Source organism: Myodes glareolus, chromosome 4 (genome assembly GCF_982192425.1).
Source record: "Myodes glareolus chromosome 4, mMyoGla1.1, whole genome shotgun sequence".
NCBI lineage: Eukaryota > Metazoa > Chordata > Mammalia > Rodentia > Cricetidae > Myodes > Myodes glareolus.
The window spans coordinates 82,439,634-82,463,139 of record NC_142029.1 but is presented as its reverse complement, the minus strand read 5'-3'; the positions used below and the strand labels follow the sequence as shown (position 1 = coordinate 82,463,139).

Here is a 23,506-nt window from a genome sequence, read left to right as displayed (position 1 = left end):
GCCTGTCCTGGAACTAGCTCTTGTAGACTAGCTGGCCTCAAACTCACAGAGATCCGCCTGCCTCTGCCTCCCGAGCGCTGGGATTAAAGGTGTGAGCCATCCCTACCCAGCACCCCTACAAATTCTTAAGTGATATACAGAAAGCCTAGTAATTATTTCAGATGATAACACTTAATATATTTGAAAATAGTCATAGAATTCCCATGTTCTTTTTTTCTAAGGTAAATGTACCCAATTCTTCCAGCTCATGTGGCCTAGTTTTTATTTTACTCTCTTTAATATTCTTCAGTTTGTTATTTCTCTCAAAAAAGATGGAACTCTATTTTGTAGTATAATCTAACTGTCATAGTCTACAGCATATTTGTTTCAAGTTTGCTTTGTGAAATAGGTCTTTCTTTCACTTTAGATTTGTGATTCTGCTGCCTCAAATCTTCCTTGTGCTGTGTTTGCAGATATGTGCCCCCATGATGCATTTATATACTTGTGTGTGTTTGTACTCATGCCTCTATGTGCACACAAGTGTTCTGAGGACAGCTTCAGCTGTCATTCCTTTAGTGCCATCCACCTGTGTTTTCTTACAGAGTTTCTTGTTGGCCTGGAGGTTGACAAATAGGCTAGGCTTGCTGACCTACAAGCTGAGGGATCCTCCTGTCTGTCTTCCTCATGCAAAGATTACAAGAGCATGCCACCATGCCCAACTTTTTGATGTGTGATCTGGGAAATGAATCATAGGTCTCTATGCTTGTAATCAAGCACTTTATTAACTAAGCTATCACTCCAACATTTATTCATTCTGAGATAATGATAGCTTTCTTGTAGTCAAAATACAGTTGTGTATTGTGCTGTCATTTAAAGAAAAGAACAAAAGTCAAGTCCTTTTTTGTGTGTGTATGTCACTGATAAACCTCATATCTTTCATCTTGAACTTATGTATAGTTAAGTGTGTGTGTGGTGTGTGTGTGGTGTGTGTGTGTGTGTGGTGTGTGGAGATACATATATGGTACTGGGTGCTAAGCCTGAGGCCTTGTGTATGCTAGTTCAGCTCCCCATCGCTGAGCAGCATCTCTAGTCCCTACAGTTGATATTCTGAAAGAATGATTTTTAAAAACTTTCACTACATTTTCTTTATTTTGTATACATGTATGTGAATTTGCCATGATGTGTTCATGGATGTCAGAGAACAACTTGTAGGTGTTGGTGCTTTCCTTATACTGTATTGTCCTGGGGATTGAACTCAGATCTTCAGACTTGGCAGTAAGCACCTCACCAGAGGAACCAACTTACTAGCCTCAAGAGTGACATTTTTGAAACAGAAATGCAGGACCATCATAAGCTTTTGCAAAGAAATGAGTTTTACATAGCACTGAAAACTAGAACTAATATCATTTGTTGAAAGATCTCAAACTTTGTACACTTTGCAAATAAGGATGTTGATTTTTAATAGCAACTTCAGGCTAAAAATGAGGCAAATCCATGGTGTAGTGTGATGGCTCAGCAAGTAAAAGGTACCTGCTGCCAGGCCTGACTACCTGAGTTCAGTCCCCAGGAAGGTGGAAGGAGAGAACTGACTCTCAAAAGTTATCTTAAGACTCCTATGATCATGAATTACAGACATGCACTACCATACCTGACTTAAATATTTTACTCTTGTTTTTTAATTTTAAGACAGGGTCTTGTTAGGTAGTGGTGGCACATGCCTTTAATCCCACCACTCAGAAAACAAGAGCAGGCAGATCTCTGTGAGTTTGAGACCAGCCTGGTCTACAAGAGCTAGTTCCAGGACAGTCTCCAAGCTACAGAGAAACCCTGACTCTGAAACAAAACAAAACAAAACAAAACAAACAAAAAAGACAGGATCTCCATGTGGCTCAGGGTGTTCTTAAACTTTTTTTTTTAATTAACATTGTTTTCATTTATTTTACATACCAACCAGTTTCCCCTCCCTCCTCTTTTCCTGTTCCCTCCACAACTCTCATTTATCCCCTTCTCATCTACTCCTTCTCCTCCATTCAGAAAGGGACAGGCCTTCAGTGGGCTTGAACAAAGCTTGGCACATCAGGTTGAGGTAGGACCAAGGTCCCCTCACTGCATCAAGGCTAAGTGAGCTAATTCAGCATGGGCTAAGCACCAGGGACAGATCCTCATCTCGCTGCTGGGAGCCTTATGAACAAATCAAGCTACACAACTGTCACACACATGCAGAGGGCCTAGTTCGGTCCCATGCAGGCTCCCTAACTGTTGGTCCAGAGTTCTTGTGCTCCCATGAACTCAGGTTAATTTTCTCTGTGGGTTCCCCCATCATGACATTGACCCCTTTCTTCAGGAGGACTCCCAGAGCTTGGCCCAGTGCTTGGCTGTGGATCTCAGCATCTGCTTCCATCAGTTACTGGATAAAGGCTCTCTGATGACAATTAGGGAAGTTACCAATCTGATGACAATAGATGGCCATGGTGTTCAGGCATCCTCTCCACTATTGCTAGGAGTCTTAGCTGGGTCATCTAAATACCAAATAATCCTGTTAAAAAATGGAGTACAGATCTAAGCAGAGAATTCCCAACAGAAAAATCTCAAATGGCTGAAATACACTTAAAGAATTGTTTAGCATCCTTAGTCATCAGGGAAATGCAAATTAAAATAACTGAGATACCAACTTACATTTGTCAGAATGGCTTAGATCAAAAACCCTGATGACAGCTTATGTTGGAGAGGGTGTTCTTAAACTTATTGAATAGTCAAGAATGACACCTTGACCTTCCTAATCTTGCCTTTACCTGGGGCTACTGAGATTATTGGTGTATAATACTGTGTATTGTTCAAATTGTTTTTAAATGTAATTTTGTGACCCTTGATTGTACATCTAGATGTGGAAATGTGGGAGAGATGATTCTGGTTAAGAACATTGGCTACTTTTCCAGAAGACTTGGATTCAATCCCTAGCACCCACATGGGAGCTCCCAACCACCTATAGCTCCAATTCTAGGGGATCTGGTGTCATCTTATGTCATCTGGCCTCTGGCACTGCACTCATGTGGTGCACACATACATACATTCAGGCAAAACATCTGTACAAATACAAATAATAAAATTTTAGAAAAGGTGTCTGCTTTAAGTGCCCGTCTTAAAAGAATATTTGATTTATTAGCACTGAATTTTTGGAATCTAAAACATGTTGCAAGATTTCAGCCTTTTCTGTGCGTGTGTCACTTGTATGCTGTTAGATTCCACGAAAGTCATCGTGCTTTTTAGAGTAAATAGACTATTTCTAGTTAGGATAATCCAAGATTATTTTAATAAATTTATTCATAAATATGCTCAGATACTTAGAATTCTTTTAAGTCTAATACCAGGAATTGTGACTTGTTAAGTAGAAGAATTAATCTTTATTTTTGCTGTATCCTTATGAATTGTCAAACTTAATCTTCCGTCGGGCCATATAGAAAAACATTTTTTTTTAACTTTCTGGGCCATATATCTGTTACAGGTTCTCATTTCTTGTCATTTATAGTAGTAAATACATGAACATGTTTGTGTTCCAGTAAATTTTTTTTTTTTAACAAAATAGCCAATCAGTTGAATTTTACTCAGGGACTATAGAATTTACTAATCCCTGTTATAGGAGAAAGTGAATTGAGAGCAATTTCATGAATGGAATCATTTTAAAAAGTTGGCATTCCAAGGATTTCTTATTTTTAATATCTATATGTTTTTACCTTTTCATTTTATTTTTAAATAGGAGCACCCAGGCTAAAATGTCAAGACCTCTTGAATTATGTCATGGATACAGTGAAAGATTCATCTAATGGAGTAACTTATGGATCTGATTGTAGCAACATACTACTCAAAGACATTCTTTCTGTGAGAAAATACTGGTGTGAAATATCTCAGCAACAGTGGCTAGGTATGTTTTGAAGGCTGTGATTATTTTCTCTTATAAGATGAAATTATAATAGTAAAAGCAGTATACATCCTACAAATGACTAACAGTTTAACATTACATTGATGAAATTATATCATTACAGTATCAGTTTCTTAATTCTTTTCTTCTTCAAGATAACATCTTGCCAAATATCCTGTTCTGGCCTTTAACTTGCAATCCTCCTGCCTTGGTCTCTCAAGAGCTAAGATTATAGGTATGCACTACCATGTTCAGTTCTCAATTTTTATTTATAATATACTTTTAAAATTATGAAGTCACGAATAGTTTATAGTAGGTGCTTACTACTAGAACTGGAATTGTATATTTTAAAGATTACTGCCCTGTTTTAAACTATTCAGCAGTCCAATGATTGAATAAAGTCCAGTCAACTTAAAATTACCATGCTGTTTATTTCAATACACATACGTGTATACAATGTGTACACACAACAGTGACACCTCAACTGGACCATAAATAATGAAGAAAGGAGAAAACCAAAAGAGGAAGAGATGTTACAGAAGTTGAAAGCTAGAGTTCTGCCTGGTTGGTGGTGGTGCACACCTTCAATACTACGACTCGGGAAGGCCAGCCTGGTCTACAGAGTGAATTTCAGGACAGCTAGGGCTGTAAAACAGAGAAACCCTGTCTCAACAAAAACCCAAAAAAAAAAAAAGGAAATCAAGTGTTCTGAGTTCAAAGGGATGTGGTGGATGGTGGACACTTTAAATGATACAGAAAGGATAAAGTGTTTAAGTATTTATTGGATTAGGCAGAGATATTAGGTAACTGACCAGGTAATAAAAATCAAAGGCATTAGAATATCTTACCCATTGACTTGCTTGACATGCAGAGTGCTATTTTTTCATTTCTATTTCCAAATTGTTAGTGATAATGATTGTTTTTTATTCCTGATATCCTTATTTTAGCACTTGAGAAAGATATTAAACCCTGATTCCAAATTACTGATCTTACAAGTTCTCCTACCATTGTGATGCTATCTGACTTGAGACCTCACCAGAGTCAAGCCCATTTGTACAGCATTTCAGCATTGTATTGTAGTCCAGGCTGCTAAACAAAAATATCAGGTCTGAAAGGTTTATATCATTTAGTTCCATTTGCAAGTGACAGGATTACTCATGTATAATGTCTCAAGAAATTTACATTTGATAAAATATATTTGAGATTTTTTTTCAACTTCAGAAGCGTATTTCTCATATGTAATTTTACTATCTACTTTGATTTTTTTGTTACTGGATTCATGGAGAAATTACATACATCTGAATACGTATATGTCACTCCTTTTGAAGAAGCAGGGTTCTACTCTTCTGAGATGTCTAGAAGTGTCTTTGCCATCCTTTATATCCCCTCTAGCAAAGCATGATGTGTTCTGTGATAATTTGAATCATTTCCAAGTAATGTGTGTCTTGAAGTCTGTGCTTTAATGAGAAGCAATTGCAGTTTTGGCTTTTGCTATTTCATCTCACCTAATCAGTCAATAAAAGAGAAAATGATGTAAAAGAATACTTCTTCCAAATGTAGAATCATTTTTACTTTTGAGTAGCTATTTCATGCAATGAAAATATGTTGGCATAATTGATAAAATTCTATCAACTCTTATTTTGAAGTTTGATTGAAATACTTAATTGCAATATAATATTTAAATTATTTATATTGGCCTTATATCTTGTCCAATACCCAATTTTAAGCCATTTATCTATTTCTGCAGAATCGTGACAATTGAAACAATTGAAAAGGAAGATACAAATAGTTGTTATACTTTCTGTTTATTACTGTCTATCTTCTAATGAGAATAAAGTTGTAAGCCACTAGCTTATTTTTTATTATTTATATTTGGGATAATTCTCAGTCAGTTTTATTTTTCTTCATGTCTCTGACATAGAGATAGTGGCTGCTTTTTTTTCTTTTTTCTTTTTTCTTTTTTTTTTTTTAAGTCCAGACTACTGCTTTTAAGGGTGTATTGTATAGTGAATAACTTGGGAAATAGAGTCAGTGACTTCCTTCATACAAAGAATGGCTTTGCTCTTAACCCATTTGTTTATAAAAGTGCTATTACTATTTTCACGTGGATCAGATGTTCCTCTTCCTGATGCTATTGAGGTTTGGAAACTAATGCAGAAATGGAAGTATTCTGTCTGCTGTTACTGCTGTGGGGAGTAAACTTTCCTTTTTCTTTGAGTAAGAAGCTCATATCCTTTGCCAAAAAGCATGAAACTGTTATACTGTTTGTTAACAGTTTGTAATTACAAGCAGAGTGATTGTAATTACAGGGAGAGTAATGCAAGACCATTCATAAATGGTAATATATTTAAAGAACATCATTGATAGGACACCAAAACTCTGTCAAAGACTTTGTTAAACCTAGATAAAGGAGTGTGGGCATGGAGAAGTTAAGTAGCTTATCTGAGATTTAGTTGTTAAACAGATTCTCTCACACCGTGTTACTTATGTTCCTATTTTAAGTACAATATTTAAATATTGATGGAGTATTTGTTAAATTCAGGTAATCTTTAATGCTCTTGCCTATGGAGAATTATGGCATATTTAAGTTGAATTGTGATGTTGAATATGCTTTAAAATAATTAGCTAATACTTTTCTCCCCCAATTTTTAGAATTGTTCTCTGTGTACTTCAAGCTGTATCTCAGACCATCACAAGAGATTAATAGAGTTTTAGTGGCTAGAATAATTCATGCTGTCACTGGAGGATGCTGTTCACAGACTGATGGATTACCTTCAAAATTTTTAGATTTTTTTTCCAAGGCTGTTCAGTATGCAAGGTAATCTAATCACTGTATTTTCATATTGTACCAAACTGTGTTAGATCTTCTTGCCATGACCATGTTTTAGATTTAGTGACTAAAATATACTACCTTTTAAACAGTGGTTATTTCAGTTGCTCAGATTTGTGATGTAAAATATGGTAATAGATATACAGTATGTAATGATCAAATCAGGATATTTCTATTTCTTGAATATATAATTATATTCAAATGTTTACCTGTGGTATTTCATTTTTTATATGCAGCTTGACTTCTATTTCACATCCTACATGAAAAACAAAAACAAACCTAAAACCTTAAAATAGACCAAAGATTTATTTGTAACTTAGAAACTTGAGGAAGGCAAACAGACGAAACACTTTAAGATAGTGATAGAAGGGGCACACCAAATGTTTGTGTTCACCAAGCCACCTCCCCCACCGTATAGAACAGCTCAGTGTAGTGTGACAAGTTTTAAATTCAGCACAGAGACAGAATCATTAGGACTTGATCACCACCAGCCATGTTCCAAAATGGCAAACTCCAAGTTGAGTGAGAGACCCTCTTTCAAGGTAATGATGTGGGGAACAGTTGGGACACCCAGCATCCTCCTTGTGTGTGTGTGTGTGTGTGTGTGTGTGTGTGTGTGTGTGTGTGTGTGTGTCTGCGCACACTAAATTCTTAAGATAAACACAGTGATATTTTGGGATACCCTACACAAACACAAAAGCAAAAAAGAGATAAATCATATAAATTGCAGCTTTTTAACAGAAAAGAAATACTGAGAAGAATGAAGAGATAGTTTTGCAAATGGAAGGGGCTTTTGCACACTGTTTATCTTACTAAAGACTTAACAGCCAGATTATATGACAACCTCAGGAAACCGAGTAACAAAACCCTGTCGCTAGGAGATAAGATGGGGGTGAATTTGATTAAGACACATTGTATGAAATTCTCCAAAGAGTTAATAAAATTGGCTTATTATTACTCTTACAAAAGGTAGCAAAGGGCTAGGTGTAGTGCTATACTTCTGTAATTCCTGTTCTTTGGAGACTCTGCATAGGATGATTTTAAGTTTACAGCCACCTTGGTCTGTATCATAAGAAAATAGAGGAGAAAAGAAAGATAATTTTGCAGTCGGTGAATTTATGATGAATACATTTAACTTCATTAGCTGTCTAAGACCTGAAAGCCAAACCATGGTGAGATAAAGTGGTTCCATAGAAACTATCAACAGTTTGGAGAAAAGACAACTCACTGCATTGGTGAGCGTGTAAAACACTGTCTCAGACGTAATCATTCACTCAGAACCAGCAGTTTCTCCAAGGATCAGATACAAATTTCCTTAATAAACACTAAATGTGAGCTTTGGGGGTCTTTTCTCATATGATAATAAGGGAAGTTGAATATCTTAAGTAATTCTCTTCATTTTAAGGATAGATGTAGTATATTGAGAATAAAGTAATAAAATATTTTAGGGAAGTTGAATATCACTTAAGTAATTCCATTTTAAGGATAGATGTGGTATATTGAGAATAAAGTAATAAAATATTTTGGAAGCATTGGTACACATCTCTATGGCATTATCTAGTTTATGTTAAACATGTGAGCTGTAGATATACAAATCAGTTGTGTGTGTTTTTAGATAGTGGTTTAGTAGCAGAGAGATTTAGCAACAATTTTCTTGACCCCAAGTGAGAATATGTTTTTGTTAAGGGTTAGTGTAACAGGCTTTCTTGGACTGCCAAACAGCTCCGAAATCAAGACAAAAAACTTATATCATGCATGAATGCTCATTCTTATCTTAGGCTTGTCCCACTAGCTCTTAAAACTTATTTTCACCTGTTTTTCTTCATCCACATTTTGCCTCAGGGCTTTTTACCTTCCTTTCATTTGTTTTCGTTTCCTGCTTCTTCCATGTCTGGCTGCAGGGTTGACTGCAAGAATAGATTTTTCTCTTATTCTCTCTGCCTGCCCACCCTGTTTATTCCTCTACTGCCTTGCTATTGGCCGTTCAGCTTTTTATTAGACCAATCAGGTGCCTTAAGCAGGCGAAGAACCACATCTTTACCTCATTAACATAAATAAATGCAACACACCTTTACATAGTTAAAGTAATATTCCACAACAGGTTAGTGCTCTTGTATTTGTTTATTTGTTTGTTTTCCAAAGAATTTGAACCCAAGATATGATACTGTTTGAAAATTACACTGAGTTGACTTTGCCTTCTGTTGCAGACAAGAGAAGAGCTCTCCTGGCTTAAGTCATATCTTAGCAGCCCTTGTCATTTACCTCAAGACTTTGGCTGTCAACTTCCGGAAACATGTGTGTGAAATAGGAGATGAAATTCTTCCTACTTTACTGTATATTTGGACTCAACATAGACTTAATGATTCTTTAAAAGAAGTAATTATTGAACTAATTCAACTGCAGATTTATATCCATCATCCACAAGGAGCTAAAACTCCTGAAAAAGGTATAAAGGGAAGTTTTTCTTGTTTGGAAACACTTCATTAAAATGTAAGAGGCCTAAGCATGACATTGATATTCTGTAGATGAGTGAAGTGTCTCTGATTAATAGTGTAATTAGTCTTGAGACTGTTTTTTATGCATTTTCTTGAATTTGAATTAGTGGCAGTAAATTCTATCTTGCCTTTCTATTGTTCAATAAAGTATGATGAAACCAAGTATGAGACATTGCCTATTCCTCTAAAAGCCATTTATCCCTCTTCACTGTTAAGAGGTGACACACGCAGTAGAGCAAAGAGGTTTAGGAAATGCAGGAACTTGTTTATCTACATGTTGCTTCTTATTTCTAATAGAAAGTAAGAAAGCTAAATTGAAAACAGGCAATCCCAATTATTCAGTTTCTAAAGAGGTTTTGTTCTTAAGACTTTGCAGAGAGATGCAAAGTAAAATGGAACAATGACTGCACCTTGTGCTTTTAGTTACATCTTTTCTGGAGAATGAAAACAGCAGCAGTAAAACATTGGTTTAATTGTCCTTCCTGATTGTTTCCCTTTTTTTTTCTTAAACCAAGTATTGCTCTTCAGTCTTTCAGAATTAGAGTGAATGACAGCTGACTTAAAAGAACGCCATCATGACTGTGATTGCCTTTGGGCTTACACTACTAGCCTTATACTAGTTCATCATGGCTAATAGTGGTAATTTTGTTAAGATGACTGCCACATTAAATAACAACAGCTAGAATGGAAGATAGCCGTTGTAGCCACTTTTTATTCCATATGTATCAGCTCTTAGATTTCTGTAGCCCATTAAACAATGTGACTTCCCAGTTCTTTGTCTTTTACCCTGTTCTAACCAGGATAAAAATCAGATTGGTTAAGAAGTGGTGTCAAATGTTAGTTAACTGTATGTTTATGATGGAAATTTGACAAGATATGATGAGGCTGCCAGAAAAATTCACATAGTTTTAGCCTCCAATAATTTATTTTTATGGTATACTGTCTGTGAGAATTAATGACCCTGTATTTTTCCATGAGAATTAGACAGTTGGAAAATCATGTTCACCAGACTTTGCGGACTCCAGGTCAGCATTTTAAGAGAGACATGTTAGCTGGAGTATGACTCGAATGGTGAGATAACCACCGTGAATGGATAGCATCATATATGTACTGGTTGAAGAAGCTAGTAGTAGTTTCCTGTTAGCACTATTAAACAGAAAGCTAGGCAGTGGTGGCGCACTGCTTTAATCCCACCACTCAGGAGGCAGAGGCAGGCAGATCTGTGAATTCGAGGCCAGCCTGGTCTACAAAGCAAATTCCAGCACAACCAGGTCTATTACACAGAGAAACCCTGTCTCAAAACCCCACTCCCTCCCCACCCCACATAAAATAGAAACTGTTACTCATGTGGAAGAGGGCATGTTATCTTCCTTAGGGGACATCATACAAAAAGGGAAGATTTTGATGAGAATGTAAGGACATTAATAACAACCACAGTTACCTAATTATGAAGTGAACCCTTAGGGAGTAGAGTTTTCAAAGCTATTGCCCAAAGAGGCATTAGTACTGAAGAGACACTGGACTAGACATGATATTGATGTGAGAGCTGGCAGTGCAGATGGGTTTGTATATAAATACACCATTTCTGAATTACAGGTGCCTATGAATCAGCGAAGTGGAAAAGTATCTTGTACAACTTATATGACCTGCTGGTGAATGAGATAAGTCACATAGGAAGTAGAGGGAAATACTCTTCAGGATCTCGTAATATTGCTGTCAAGGAAAATTTGGTTGATTTGATGGCAGATATCTGTCACCAGGTATAGTAACTGTTGTCACATTTGAAATTTCCTGTTTATTTTCTTTCTGCTGTGCTTTTATACCTTTCATGATCTCAAGAAGGCTATAAAATTGTTCTGTACATTTAACAATTATTTTCAAATTATGTGTATTTGAAATTAACCCTTATAATTGAAAGATAACTCTTTTGAACATATGTCTGGAGCTAGTGGTGAAAATCATACAGGGAAGGTGAATGTACCTTAATTAAAAAATTAAATTAGAATTCATGTAGCATAAAATTCACTGATATTTACAATAGTAATTATTCTTAGTTTGTTCTAAAACTATCATCAAAATCTAATTCCGCAGTCTTTGTGTTATCTCAAAAGAAACTTCAGACCTCCTAGCTTTCAGTTATGTTTGTTTCTCTTAACTACTAATGTACTTGTAATATCTGTGAATGGTTTGTCTGTTTTGGATATTTCATAAAAATAGAATCATATATATGTAGCCTTTTGTGCCTGACTTCTTTTGCATCATGTAGTATTTCCCACTGGGCAATATAAATTAGTATTTTATTCCTTCTTATAATGGAATAATAATTATATGTGTATAGTACATTTTGTTTAACCATTCATCAGTTGATACCCTACTGTGTGTCTTAAGTAAAACTCTTCTTCATACAGATTTGATTGATTACCTGGTGGTAGTTTTGCTCTCTTAAATGTTAATGGTAAATTTAAGTTGTTTTTGTTTCTTTGTTTTTTTTCCCCAAGACAGAGTTTCTCTGTGAAACAGTCCTGGCTATCTTGGAACTCACTGTACGGACCAGGCTGGTCTTGAACTCACAGAGATCCAACTGCCTCTGCTTTCCAAGTGTTGGATTAAAGGCATGCGCCACCACCACCTGGCCAAATTTGAATTTCTGTTTATTTTATTTGCATTGGTGTTTTGCCTGCATGTATGTCTGTGTGAGGGTATCATATCTGGAAGTTACAGACAGTTGTTAACTGCCCTGTGGGTGCTGGGAATTGAAACTGAGTCCTCTGGAAGAGCAGTCAGTGCTTTTAAATTCTTAGCCATCTTTGCAGCCTGGAAATTTTAAGTTTTAATCCTGTTGAAAATATACTTTTTGCAGTTTTGGTAAATATCCCCAGGAAATAATGCTGCCTACATGCAGATATTTGCTAAGAATGTCATTATTGCTGTGCAAAATATATCTCTTATGTTTATATATTTCTATAACTTGTTAATCATTATGAGTTCCTGTATCTTCATTTGAGAAGGATTTTCCCCCCAATGCTGTGTTGGAAAATTGTAGCAATAAAAATGTGGTTTTTTTTTTTTTGCAGCTTTTTAATGCAGATACCAGATCCGTGGAGATTTCTCAGTCCTATACTACACAAAGAGAATCCCCTGATTACAGTGTGCCTTGTAAGAAAAGGAAAATAGAAGTAGGCTGGGAAGTGATAAAAGATCATCTTCAGAAGTCACAAAATGATTTTGATCTTGTACCTTGGTAAAATGTTTATTTTTCTCATTCAATGTCATTTAATTGTAATTTTTCCAGAAAGTGTCCACTGACCAGAGCTGTCATTTGTCTACTCCCAAACCAGCTAGTAGTAACAAAGTGTGATTGCTATAGCATATTGAGCTGACCACTAAAGGCTCATCTGCTGCACTAGAGAAGACTACCTTCTTAGGTGTGTAGACATAGTAGGGAAGAAGGGCCTGGCAGTGCTAGGCAGTCTGTACTTTCTGCCCTCGGGGTTCACTGAGTTATAAACCTCATTAAGAAGACTATTTCCCCCCAGTGCAAAGTACCTTCATATAGGTTGGATCAGCAGTGAATTAAAGAACATTTAGGAATCATAGGGTAATTTTGATCTTTGTCATGATAGTAGGGTTTTTTTTCTTCTTCCTCTTTTTATTTTCATTCATGCATATTTAATTGTGCCCAATTTTAGAATCACAGATTAGCTCTGATAAGGATCATTAGACTATATCTAGATAGGCCTGTTCTACTTTGCTGAAAGGGACCAGCTCTAGGAATGTTAAGCAGAGTGCCTAAAGACACTTAGAAATTTACAGGGCTTTTGTTTTTTGTGTGGTTTTCACCACATTGCTGGAATATTTAGATGTAATTGAGTTGTGAGGAAAGCTATATAGACTTTGTTACTTACTGCTTAAGCTTATATTTATTTTATATACTTGACAGTTCTACTTTAGATTATTTATTTATTTAATCAAGAATTACTAGCTCTGCAGTGGTGATGCACACATTTAATACCAGCACTTGGCAGAGACAGGCAGATCTCTCCCTGAGTTCAAGGACAGCCAAGGCTACACAGACAAACTCTATCTCGAAAAAACAAAAACAAACAAAACAAGAATTACTGAATGACTTTTATGTGTGCAGCAATGAATAATACAGGATTCTTGGTGTTGAGTAGCACTCTTTCTAGATCAGTGGTTCTCAACCTTCCTAATGCTGCAACCCTTTAAATAAAGTTCCTCATGTTTTAGTAACTTCAGTTTTTTCAGTTACTGCTTCAAAACTGTAATTGTGCTACTCTTCTAAATCATAGTGTAAACATCTGATGTGTGACCCCCGTGAAAGGGTTGTTCAACTCCCAGGTTGGGCATCACTGTTCTAGAGAATAGACAACACATTGTGTTGAATAATAAATTGGTTTCAAAGAATAAATGTTTAGAAATGTTTAGTTTTTTCCTAACATAAAATAATTTTGGTAGCTAAAGATCAGAAGTTTAGGTGCTGGAGAGATGGCTCAGCGGTTAAGAGCACTGACTCATCTTCCAGAGGTTCTGAATTCAATTCCCAGCAACCACATGGTGGCTCACAACCATCTATAATGAAATCTGGTGCCCTCTTCTGGGGTGCAGGTACACATGCAGGCAGAATACTGTATACATAATAAATAAATCTTAAAAAAAAAAGATCAGAAGTTTAGTTTTTTTTCTTTTTTCTTTTTTTTTCTTTTTTTCTTTTTGAGGTTTTATGTAAAGACCTAGCTAGCCAGTAATAGGTTTTCTGTATTCTGATAATAGGTTTCTCCAGGCATACAGTAAACTGGATCAAACCAAACTGAAAAAGTAAAAGAACAGGTTTATTTGAGCAAGGCAAATCCTAGGTGAGTTCTCCAGCCCCCCGAGATAGAGGCAGGAGAAGTCATATGTCTGCCTGAACTAAAGCGGGGAGCTTATATAGGTTGTAGGAAAGGAGCGGTGACACATCCTCCAAAAGCTGATCGTATGCCCGAGTGTGACCAAAACCAGACTACTTCAGGCAGGAACTTTGGACTTTAGAAGAGCTGACAGTTTCAGAGGAGACGCTGCTGTAGCAGCCAAGAGTGCAAAACTGGACTTTTTGGTGCCTTCCATTTCTTGGAGATTCTCTGAGAGAGTGGGGTTTGGAGAGAGAGATAGGACTGGGGCTTTCAGATGAAGCAGGAGTGAGCTGGAGGTTCCAGTGGAACAGCCAGAAGTTGTACTTCTTTCTTCCTTCCGTAATTGGCAGCAGGGCCTAGTAAATACCAAGTTATTTTATTTTGAAAGCACTATGGAAAAGAGTGAAGATGATACTTTAGTTAGGATACATAAAGGTATGTAATTTTTTTGGTTTTTGTTTCTTTGATTTTTCAAGACAGGGTTTCTCTGTGTTGCTTTAGAGCCTGCCCTGGAACTAACTCTTGTAGATCAGGCTGGCATCTAACTCACAGAGATCTGCCTGCCTCCGCCTCCCGAGTGCTGAGATTAAAGGCATGTGCTACAACTGCCCAGCAGGTATATGATTTGTATATTTGTTTCCTTTAGGTTGTTAATGGGATTGAAAAAAATTTCAGATTATTTTATTTTATTTTATTTTATATTTTTGCTTTCAGGCTACAGATTACAACCCAATTAATATCAAAGTATCCATCCAGTTTACCAAGCTGTGAGCTGCCGCCATTACTACTAATACTGTACCAGCTTCTCCCTCAACAGCGGCGTGGAGAACGTGCACCATATGTGTTACGATGCCTGATGGAAGTTGCCTTATGTCAAGGCAAGAAATCAAACCTAGAAAGCTCTCAAAAGTCAGATTTATTGAAACTGTGGATTAAAATTTGGTCTATTGCCTTTCGTGGTATAACTTCTGAACATACACAAACTGAAAACTTTGGTTTACTTGGGGCCATTATTCAAGGTAGTTTAATTGAACTTGATAGAGAATTCTGGAAGTTATTTACTGGCTCAGCCTGTAAACCTTCAAGGTAGGTTGCATTATATTTGCTTTTACATATGTACACAAGTGTATTTCCCTTTGTAGTTTGTTACTTCAGTAAAGATATATTAGATTTTGTTTTGGGTCCAGAGTTTTTGTTAAGGTCAATTTAGTTTTATTTATTTATTTATTTATTTATTGGAGATAGGGTTACTGTGTGGCCATGACTTCCTCCACTTCTAGAATTGGCTAGCCTCAGACTTAGAGATATCTGCCATCTGCCTGCCTCTGCTTCCCAAGTACCTGGATTAAAGATATGAACCATTGTGTTTTGCCTTTTTATTTTTTTAGGCCAGTTTTCTTTGAAGGATTATAAAGTTTAAATCTTTTACCTACAATTAATAATTATTCACTATTTATAAACATTTTTGTAGTTCTGTATATTTTTAATGGACAAAAAAATCAAGAGTTTTCTCAAATGTAACCTTTCTTATATTACTTTTAACCAAATTAAAGTATCTTGTATTTCTGTGAGCTTGAGAGGCTTAGTGGTAAGCAGGATAAATAGGTAAGGCTTCTTCTTCTCAGAGAGCTTGTTTCTAAAAGTCGCCTTGTGTTTCTTTATAGTCCTTCAGTATGCTGTTTGACTATGGCACTTACTATCTGTGTAGTTCCGGATGCAATGAAATTGGGAACAGAGCAAAGTATGTGTGAAGTAAATAAAAGCTTCTCTATAAAGGAGTCAATAATGAGATGGCTATTATTTTACCAGTTGGAGGATGACTTAGAAGTCAGCTCAGAACCACCCCCGATTCTTCAGAGGTAATTGTAATTTATTGGAATACTCCTGAATTCTCGTTTTGTTTTGGCTGTACATGTCTACTTGTTTAATTTTATAAGGTTCACTCTACATATTTAATATCAGATAGCTTAATTTTATAATCATACTGCAGAATTTCCTGGAGTTATGTCTAAAATACTGGAGTTATCTGTATCTTTGTGCTGGATCATTTCTAAAATAAAAGATTACTTAACTGTAGGATATGGGAGATGGTCATGAAGGATAGACACATAATTCTTGTTAAAAAATTTAACATATTTATAAACATTCATAATTGTGGTATATCATTTAATATTTTGATACTTGCATACATTGTAAAATATTTAAATAGGGGTAAACGTACTATCTTGTCAGATAATTGTAATTTATTTATTAGGAACACATTGAAAACTATGACTTAACTTATTTAGAAAACATACAGTAAATTATTATGATCACCCACTCCATAGTACGACATCAGAATGTCTTTCTCCCTTATAAATTATAACTGTTCTTTTTTTTTTTCTTTTTCTTTTTTGACTCCTTGTTTTTTTGAGACAGGGTCTCACCATGTAACTGTGTGGTCTGGATTGGAACTCAGTATATAACTGGCCTCTCGTAGGGATTTTCTTGCCTCTGCTTTCTCAGTGCTAGAATTAAAAGCAGGTGCTACCACACCTGGTCTGGAGTGTTTCTTTGTGACCTGAGCAATTCCCTTATCTTGTCCTTATTTTGTGATCAGAATGGGTGTTTTCTGGTGAAATTGATTACCTGAGTGATCAGAAAAACAAAGTAGAACTTAAGCCCTATTATGGGCCTTGTTTTCCTTTCCCCCAGAGAGTAAAACTTAGTAGTTTAGTTTATAGTCTTTTATTTCAGAAATAGTATTGGGGAAAGAGGTGCTCGAAAAATAACTCAAGCAATTAAACAGCACGTGGTTGTTTTTCTAGAGGACCAGGATATGATTCTTAGCGCTCACATCCCTGCTCACGATTGTCTGTAACTCCAGTCCCAGAAACTTACACTGTCTGTTGGCCTGGTGGGCACCAGGCACTCACACAATGCACAGACGTTGATGTGGGGAAAACACCCATACACATAAAAATAAGAATATTAAATAAATAATTTTTAAAAATCCTACTTTTAAAATTATATATAGTTTATTTTTAGTAGTGCTGGAAATTATAGTAGTATTGTTCCGACCTCTTTAATAAATCTTTCAAATACTAAGAGATTTAGGACAGATGAAAGAATTTTTAGTTTGGCATCTCAGGTCTTGGGGGGTCATAATTTGAAGGTTTAAACACATGGATGATAAAGAATTGTTTTTTAATAGCATATGATCTTTTAAGTAAAGCTTTTTCTTTTTTTTAGTAACTTTCCTCATCTTGTGCTGGAGAAAATTCTTGTAAGTCTCACTGTGAAAAACTCTCGAGCTGCAATGAAGTTTTTTCAAAGTGTGCCAGAATGGTATGTTATATAAGAAAATATGTGATGTTTTAAGATATAGTATTAATTAAACAGATAATTCTAACTGTGTGGGAGTTTATTAATAATTAAGATCTAAGTTGATCTGATTAAAGAAAAAAATTATAGTGGTATATTATTTGTGTTTTAATAAATAAAATTTGCCTGAAGATCAGAGAGCAGAGCAGCCATAATAGTCAGCTGTATAGGCCAGAGAGTAGTGGCACACGCCTTTAATCCCAGGATTCAGGAGACTGAGGCGTGTGGATCTTTGTGAATTCAAGGCCACCCTGGGCTACACAGATTGAATCTGTCTAAAAGAGAAACAACTCACACAAAGGTGATCCCAGAATTTGGGAACACACTACTTTAATCCCAGCACTAGAGAGGTGGAGACAGGAGCAATATGGCTGGGTTGAGCTGAGAGAGTTTTGTAAGGGGAAGAAACAGGAGCTCAGAGGAGTGTGGAGTCTGAGGTTGGTGGCGAGCATTGCTGGATCACCCCTTTGTCTGAGTGTTAGTAGAGGCAAGAACTCTCCAGTGGTTGGCTGCTTTGCTTTTCTGATCTTCAGCTTGAACCTCAGTATCTGTCTCTGGGATTTTATTATTTGTGCTTAAAAAAAAATCACTATAAGTAGGGAGAGAAGTTTCTTATCAGTGATTATAATTTATATTCTGTAACTTTAGAGGAAGGCTACAGTTTAATTGCCGTGTGTTATAACATGTATAATAAGTGTCAGAAAAAAACTGAACAGTTGTGATGGGAATTTAAGAACATAAAATTTAAATAAAGTGAGTTTCTAGTAGTGACCCATTTTTTTGTATGTGAGTAAAATTTATTAGGTTTAAAAATGGGTCAGTGAAGCCCAGCACTGTGGCACACACCTTTAATCCCAGCACTCAGGAGGCAGAGGCAGGCGGATTTCTGTGAGTTCGAGACCAGCTTGGCTACAAGAGCTAGTTCCAGGACAGGCTCCAAAGCTACAGAGAAACCCTGTCTCAAAAAATGAAACAAGGGGGCTGGAGAGATGGCTCAGTGGTTAAGAGCACAGGCTGCTCTTCCAGAGGTCCTGAATTCAATTCCCAGCAACCACCTGGTGGCTCACAACCATCTGAAATAAGATCTGGCGCCCTCTTCTGCCGCACGGGCATACATGGAGGCAGAATGTTGCATACACAATAAAAGAAAATAAATAAATCTTAAAAAAAAAAACAAAGCAAAACAAAACAAAAAAATGGGCCAGTGAGAAAACTCAGCAGGTAAAATCACCTATCAAACCTGACAACCTGGAGGCTGAAGAAATGGCTCAGTGGCTAAGAGCACCAACTGTTCTTCCAGAGGACCCAGGTTCAATTCTCAGCACCCACATGGCAGCTCAAAAAATTGTCTATAACTTCAAGACCTTCACACAGACATAATAATAAATAAATTATTAAAAATAAGTACAAACCTAACAACCTGAGTTCAGTCCCTGGGACTGACATGCTAGAAGTTAGAACTGAACTGACTCTGGCTTCACACATACATCTGTGCATGCATGTGCAACACACACACACACACACACACAAACACTCTCTCTCTCTCTCTCTCTCTCTCTCTCTCAATCTAACTAGCTAAATGGATGGTGGGGAGGCAAAACAAAACAAAACCCCCAAAAAACAACTTGGTTAGAATTGGATATAATCTCCTGTGGTCCCAACAGTGAGACAGAAACAAGAGTATCTTGAAATCAGAAGTTAAGACCATCCTGAGCCGTGTAACCAGAATCAATCAACCCTAATTACAATTAAATTAAAAATATCTAAAACCTTGTTTTTAGTTGATTGACTCAAAGACTTAATTTTGTCATTGTGACTGAAAATAACTCAGTGATGTAAAGATACCTAGTCTCTCTCTCAGAGGCATTAAATGAAAGAGAAATCATGCATTTTGGCAATAAAAAGAAAGCAATGTTTTTGGTGGTTGCATTCAGTTATCTAGTGTTAATGTCTAAAGAGTTTTCTGAATTTGTCTTTTAAATTGTAGCTTCTATATTTTTGTGAGTAAAGCTTGCTATGGAATGATGACATTTTTCAATGTGAATTTAATTTGCCATAGAAGAGAAACATTTGGCAGAATAATTCATGAATTATATGAGCAGTCTTTGAATGCTGCAAGTACCTCCTTGATGTTTTTACATGTAATATGTTGCACATAAGTTGAAAAAGTGTTTGATGGTGGTTATTAATCAGTAAGCTCTCTCTTGAAGTGAACGACACTACCAAGATAAAGAAGAGCCTTCATTTTCAGACATAGAAGAACTATTTCTGCAGACAACTTTTGACAAGATGGATTTTTTAACCACTGCAAAAGAATGTGCTGTGGAAAAATTTCAATCTGTTGTTGGCTTTTCTATCCACCAAAATCTCAAGGAATCGTTGGATCATTATCTTCTGGAATTATCAGAAAAGCTTCTAAATAATTATTCATCTGAGGTAAGATTTATTTTAAAAAATAGAATTGAGGTTATAGTAGTATGTTGTCTTTACTCTTTTGGGGGGTCTGCCCCCTAGCTCCCAAATGAATCACACATGGAGTCTTATTCCTATTTAGAAATGCCTGGCCTTAAATTGGCTTGTTTTTTGACAAGCTTTCCTTAATTTAAATTATCCTGTCTACCTTTTGCCTCTGGACTTTTTCCGTTCTCTTACTCGTTGATTGGTGAGTAGCTGGATGGCTGGCCCCAAGTCCTCCTTCTCTGGCTACCTCTCCTTCCTCCCAGATTTCTCCTATTTATACTCTCTGTCTGACAGCCCCACCTGTCCTTTCTTCTGCGTCTCTATTGGCTATTCAGCTCTTTATTAGACCAATCAGGTGTTTTAAACAGTTACAGCTTCACAGAGTTAAACAAATGCAGCACAAATAAAAGCAACACATGTTAAAATAATTTTCTGCAGCACAGGTATTTATATATTTATGTATCTTAATTTACTTAAAGGGCATACTAGTTTATTAATTTTTATATCTTATATGAAGTCTTATGTAAATGATACAATTTAAAAAAGCTTGTAAATTTTCCCCAAAGGAGTGAAATAGCAGCCAGAAAAAATGACCAAAAAGCCAGGTAGGGGCAGTGTGCCTGTTTCTTCTGTCGTTGCCATTTGTTGATGGTCTTTATTATCACAGCTGTAGCTAATTTTGTTCTAAGTAATTTAGTTTTCTATTGTTTTCCTCTTAGGAATGTCATTTCTTACAGGATTGGAACAAAACAAGATGATCTTCATGGATTCTTATATAAAACCCTGTAAAGTTATCTAACTTGTGTAAACTTGCAAAAATGTGTTCTGATAGTCTGGAGTCTGATAAAGCTCACCAATCAGTAAAGACTCTGGTTCAGAATGCCATTTTTACTGGAGTCCAGCTCTGGCTGGATTTAGATCCCAAAGAGGAGTGGTGGAGTAGGTGGAGAGGAGACTGAGGTGATCTGGGGGTGAATTGGGTTGGCTGCCTGTTTTATTGACAAAAGGCTACGCCTCTTAGACTCTATCATTGCACGAAAGAGTAAGTGAGAGAGAGGGGCAAGTGATCTGGGAAGTGGCTTGTGACTAGGGATCCAGGGCTAGTGTTGACCTTGACAAGGTAACAGGTTCCTCTTGCCAGAGATAAGAAAGACTCTTTTTAGTAAGCAGGAACTTTCTTCAAGCCCAGGAGAGAGTGGGGACTTTTGTCTAATTTCCTGACTTTGGGGGGGAAAGACATCAGACACACCATTACAGAACATTGCCGTTTGTTTGTTTTGAGTTTGTTTTTTGTTTGTTTGTTTGTTTTGGTATGGCTTAGTTTATGCAAATAGCTAAAGTTTAAAGTGAGCAAAGCAAAGCTAGACAAACATTGCTGTGAACTTAAATAGATCTTAGGAATTTATAAATCTTGATTATCAAATATACCTTGTTTATCAACCACGAATATTCTAGTAGGTGGTGTTAACTTGTGTGGGAGTAGGCAGAGTTAGAGCCCTATATGATTCCACGGTGGCAGGGATTTTTCCAAAGAATTTTGTAGAGTCTGCCTTTTTATACATTTTCATCCTTCACCAAAGCCTGCACAAAATTCCAAAGAGAATGGCATCATAGTGAGAATCATTAAAAAGGAAAAGGGTGCTGGAGAATTGTGATTCACAAAGTTGAAACTTTGTTAAGTAGCAATAGTCGCCGTGTGGTCCACACCATTTTTTCTATGAATCTAGTTTTCGATCTTTTTTTTTTTCCCCTCAGTATTGGGCATCAAACCTAGGCCCTGTGTTTGTTAGGCACGCAGTCTTCCACTGAGCAGCATGGCCCGCTTTCTACTCAGGTTCTAAGACACTTGTGTGCTTGCCAGACTGCTCTTCTTTCCTTCTTGTGTGTGGCTACTTTGGGAGGAGTAGGAGGAGGTACTCCTACCTGTCTTTAGGAGTAACTTAGACTATTAGTTTTGGAATATTGGTTATCATAACTCTACAGTCATCTTTAAGCTGATTTCAATGATTACCCCAGAGCATTCCAGTTTTAACACTGCTGAATTTTTATTTCTTCATATGTACATGAACTTCTTTTTTCAGAGGTAATTCCAAGTACACAGAATTATTTATATCTAATACTATATTTTTAAATTTATGATTTATTTTAAGATTACAAGTTCAGAAACACTTGTCCGGTGTTCAAGTCTTTTGGTGGGCGTTCTTGGCTGTTATTGTTATTTGGGTATAATAATGGAAGAAGAAGCATATAAATCAGAATTGTTCCAGAAGGCCAAGGTAGGAAAATTTATACTTATAAAGTTTTAGATGAATTTCAATGAATTCCTGGAAAAATTAGGGAAAATTAATTTTTGTGTTTGTTGAATGTTCCTAATCTGAAAAAATAGGAAATCTGAAACACTTTAGAACTAGAAAATTAGAGTCCCAGCATAACCACAATGGTGAAAATTTCCACATCTGCCTTCATATGACAGGTCATATTGAAGATGTAGGCACAGGTTAGCATCAGATGTGTGTAAGATGTTGTCTTTGTTTTCTGTTGCTGTGATAAAGACCATGGCCAAAAGCAACCTGGGGGAAAATGATGGGGGAAAGGTGTATTTGGCTTATACATCAAGATCATGGTCCAATATTGAAGATAATCGGGGCAGGAACCTTGAGGTGGGAACTGAAGCAGATGCCGTGGAGGAATACTGTATATTGACTTGCTCCCCTGGCTCACTTATATTTTTTACCCAGGACCGTCTGTGGATGGCCTTGCCCACAGTAGACTGAACCCTTCTACAGCAATGATCAGTCAAGAAAATGCTCCCACAGACTTGCCTATAGACTAATTTTCAATTAAGGTCCTCCTTCTCTTATGACTCTAGCTGGTGTCAAGTTGACAAAAAAACTAACAAACAGGGTTGATAACACAAATGAGTTTTGTTTTTAGATTTGAGATATGTCCCAAAGATATCTTGTTATATATATGTAAATATTCCAAATTCTGAAACTTTTTTTGTTGTGTATATTTTAGATAATAGGTGCTCTTTCACTTATACAGTCTAAAAGAAATAGTATGTCCTTTCTTAAGAGATGTAGTTATTATAAGCCAGTGGTAAATAAATATGGTAAATGATCTTTATCACAATGTAACCTCATTACATTGCTGAGATTTATGATTGTTGTTGTTGTTAGTAGTAGTATTATTTTGAGGTAGGGTCCCTGACTGTCCTGGAACACAGAGTTCTTCCTCCTCCGCCTCCCAAGTTCTGGCATTAAAAGTGTGCACCACCATGCCTGGCTATACACATTGAATTTATCTGTACTCTTAAAATTTTTCCCCAAGATAATCAGTAGTGAAGAATTCTTGATTGGACATATTAATCAAGTAGGTTCTAAGCTTAAAACTTTCTTAATCTCTTGATGTTCTATCTGTGGTGGGATTTGCAAAGGGAGCAGCAGGGTGTAAAGTTCTGGTGAGTTTTTGTTACTATTTTGTTTGTTGAGACGACCTCATTGTACAGTCCAACCTGCCTAGAACTAAAAGATCTAGTACCCTCTGAGCACTG

The 23,506-nt window shown here is 36.5% G+C and overlaps 1 protein-coding gene across 2 annotated transcripts in view; it reads left to right on the top strand.

Annotated features, from left to right (window-relative positions):
* Positions 1-23,506, top strand: part of Atm (ATM serine/threonine kinase) — a 105,645-nt gene that overhangs the window by 5,646 nt on the left and 76,493 nt on the right. For both annotated transcript variants that reach the window (XM_087905668.1, XM_087905667.1), the window contains exons 5-14: positions 3,734-3,898; positions 6,548-6,713; positions 8,933-9,171; positions 10,817-10,980; positions 12,295-12,461; positions 14,845-15,216; positions 15,795-15,989; positions 17,362-17,457; positions 19,704-19,929; positions 22,104-22,229. In XM_087905668.1, coding sequence (XP_087761794.1) covers positions 3,734-3,898; positions 6,548-6,713; positions 8,933-9,171; positions 10,817-10,980; positions 12,295-12,461; positions 14,845-15,216; positions 15,795-15,989; positions 17,362-17,457; positions 19,704-19,929; positions 22,104-22,229 — 1,916 coding nt within the window. The remainder of the gene's footprint in view (positions 1-3,733; positions 3,899-6,547; positions 6,714-8,932; positions 9,172-10,816; positions 10,981-12,294; positions 12,462-14,844; positions 15,217-15,794; positions 15,990-17,361; positions 17,458-19,703; positions 19,930-22,103; positions 22,230-23,506) is intronic.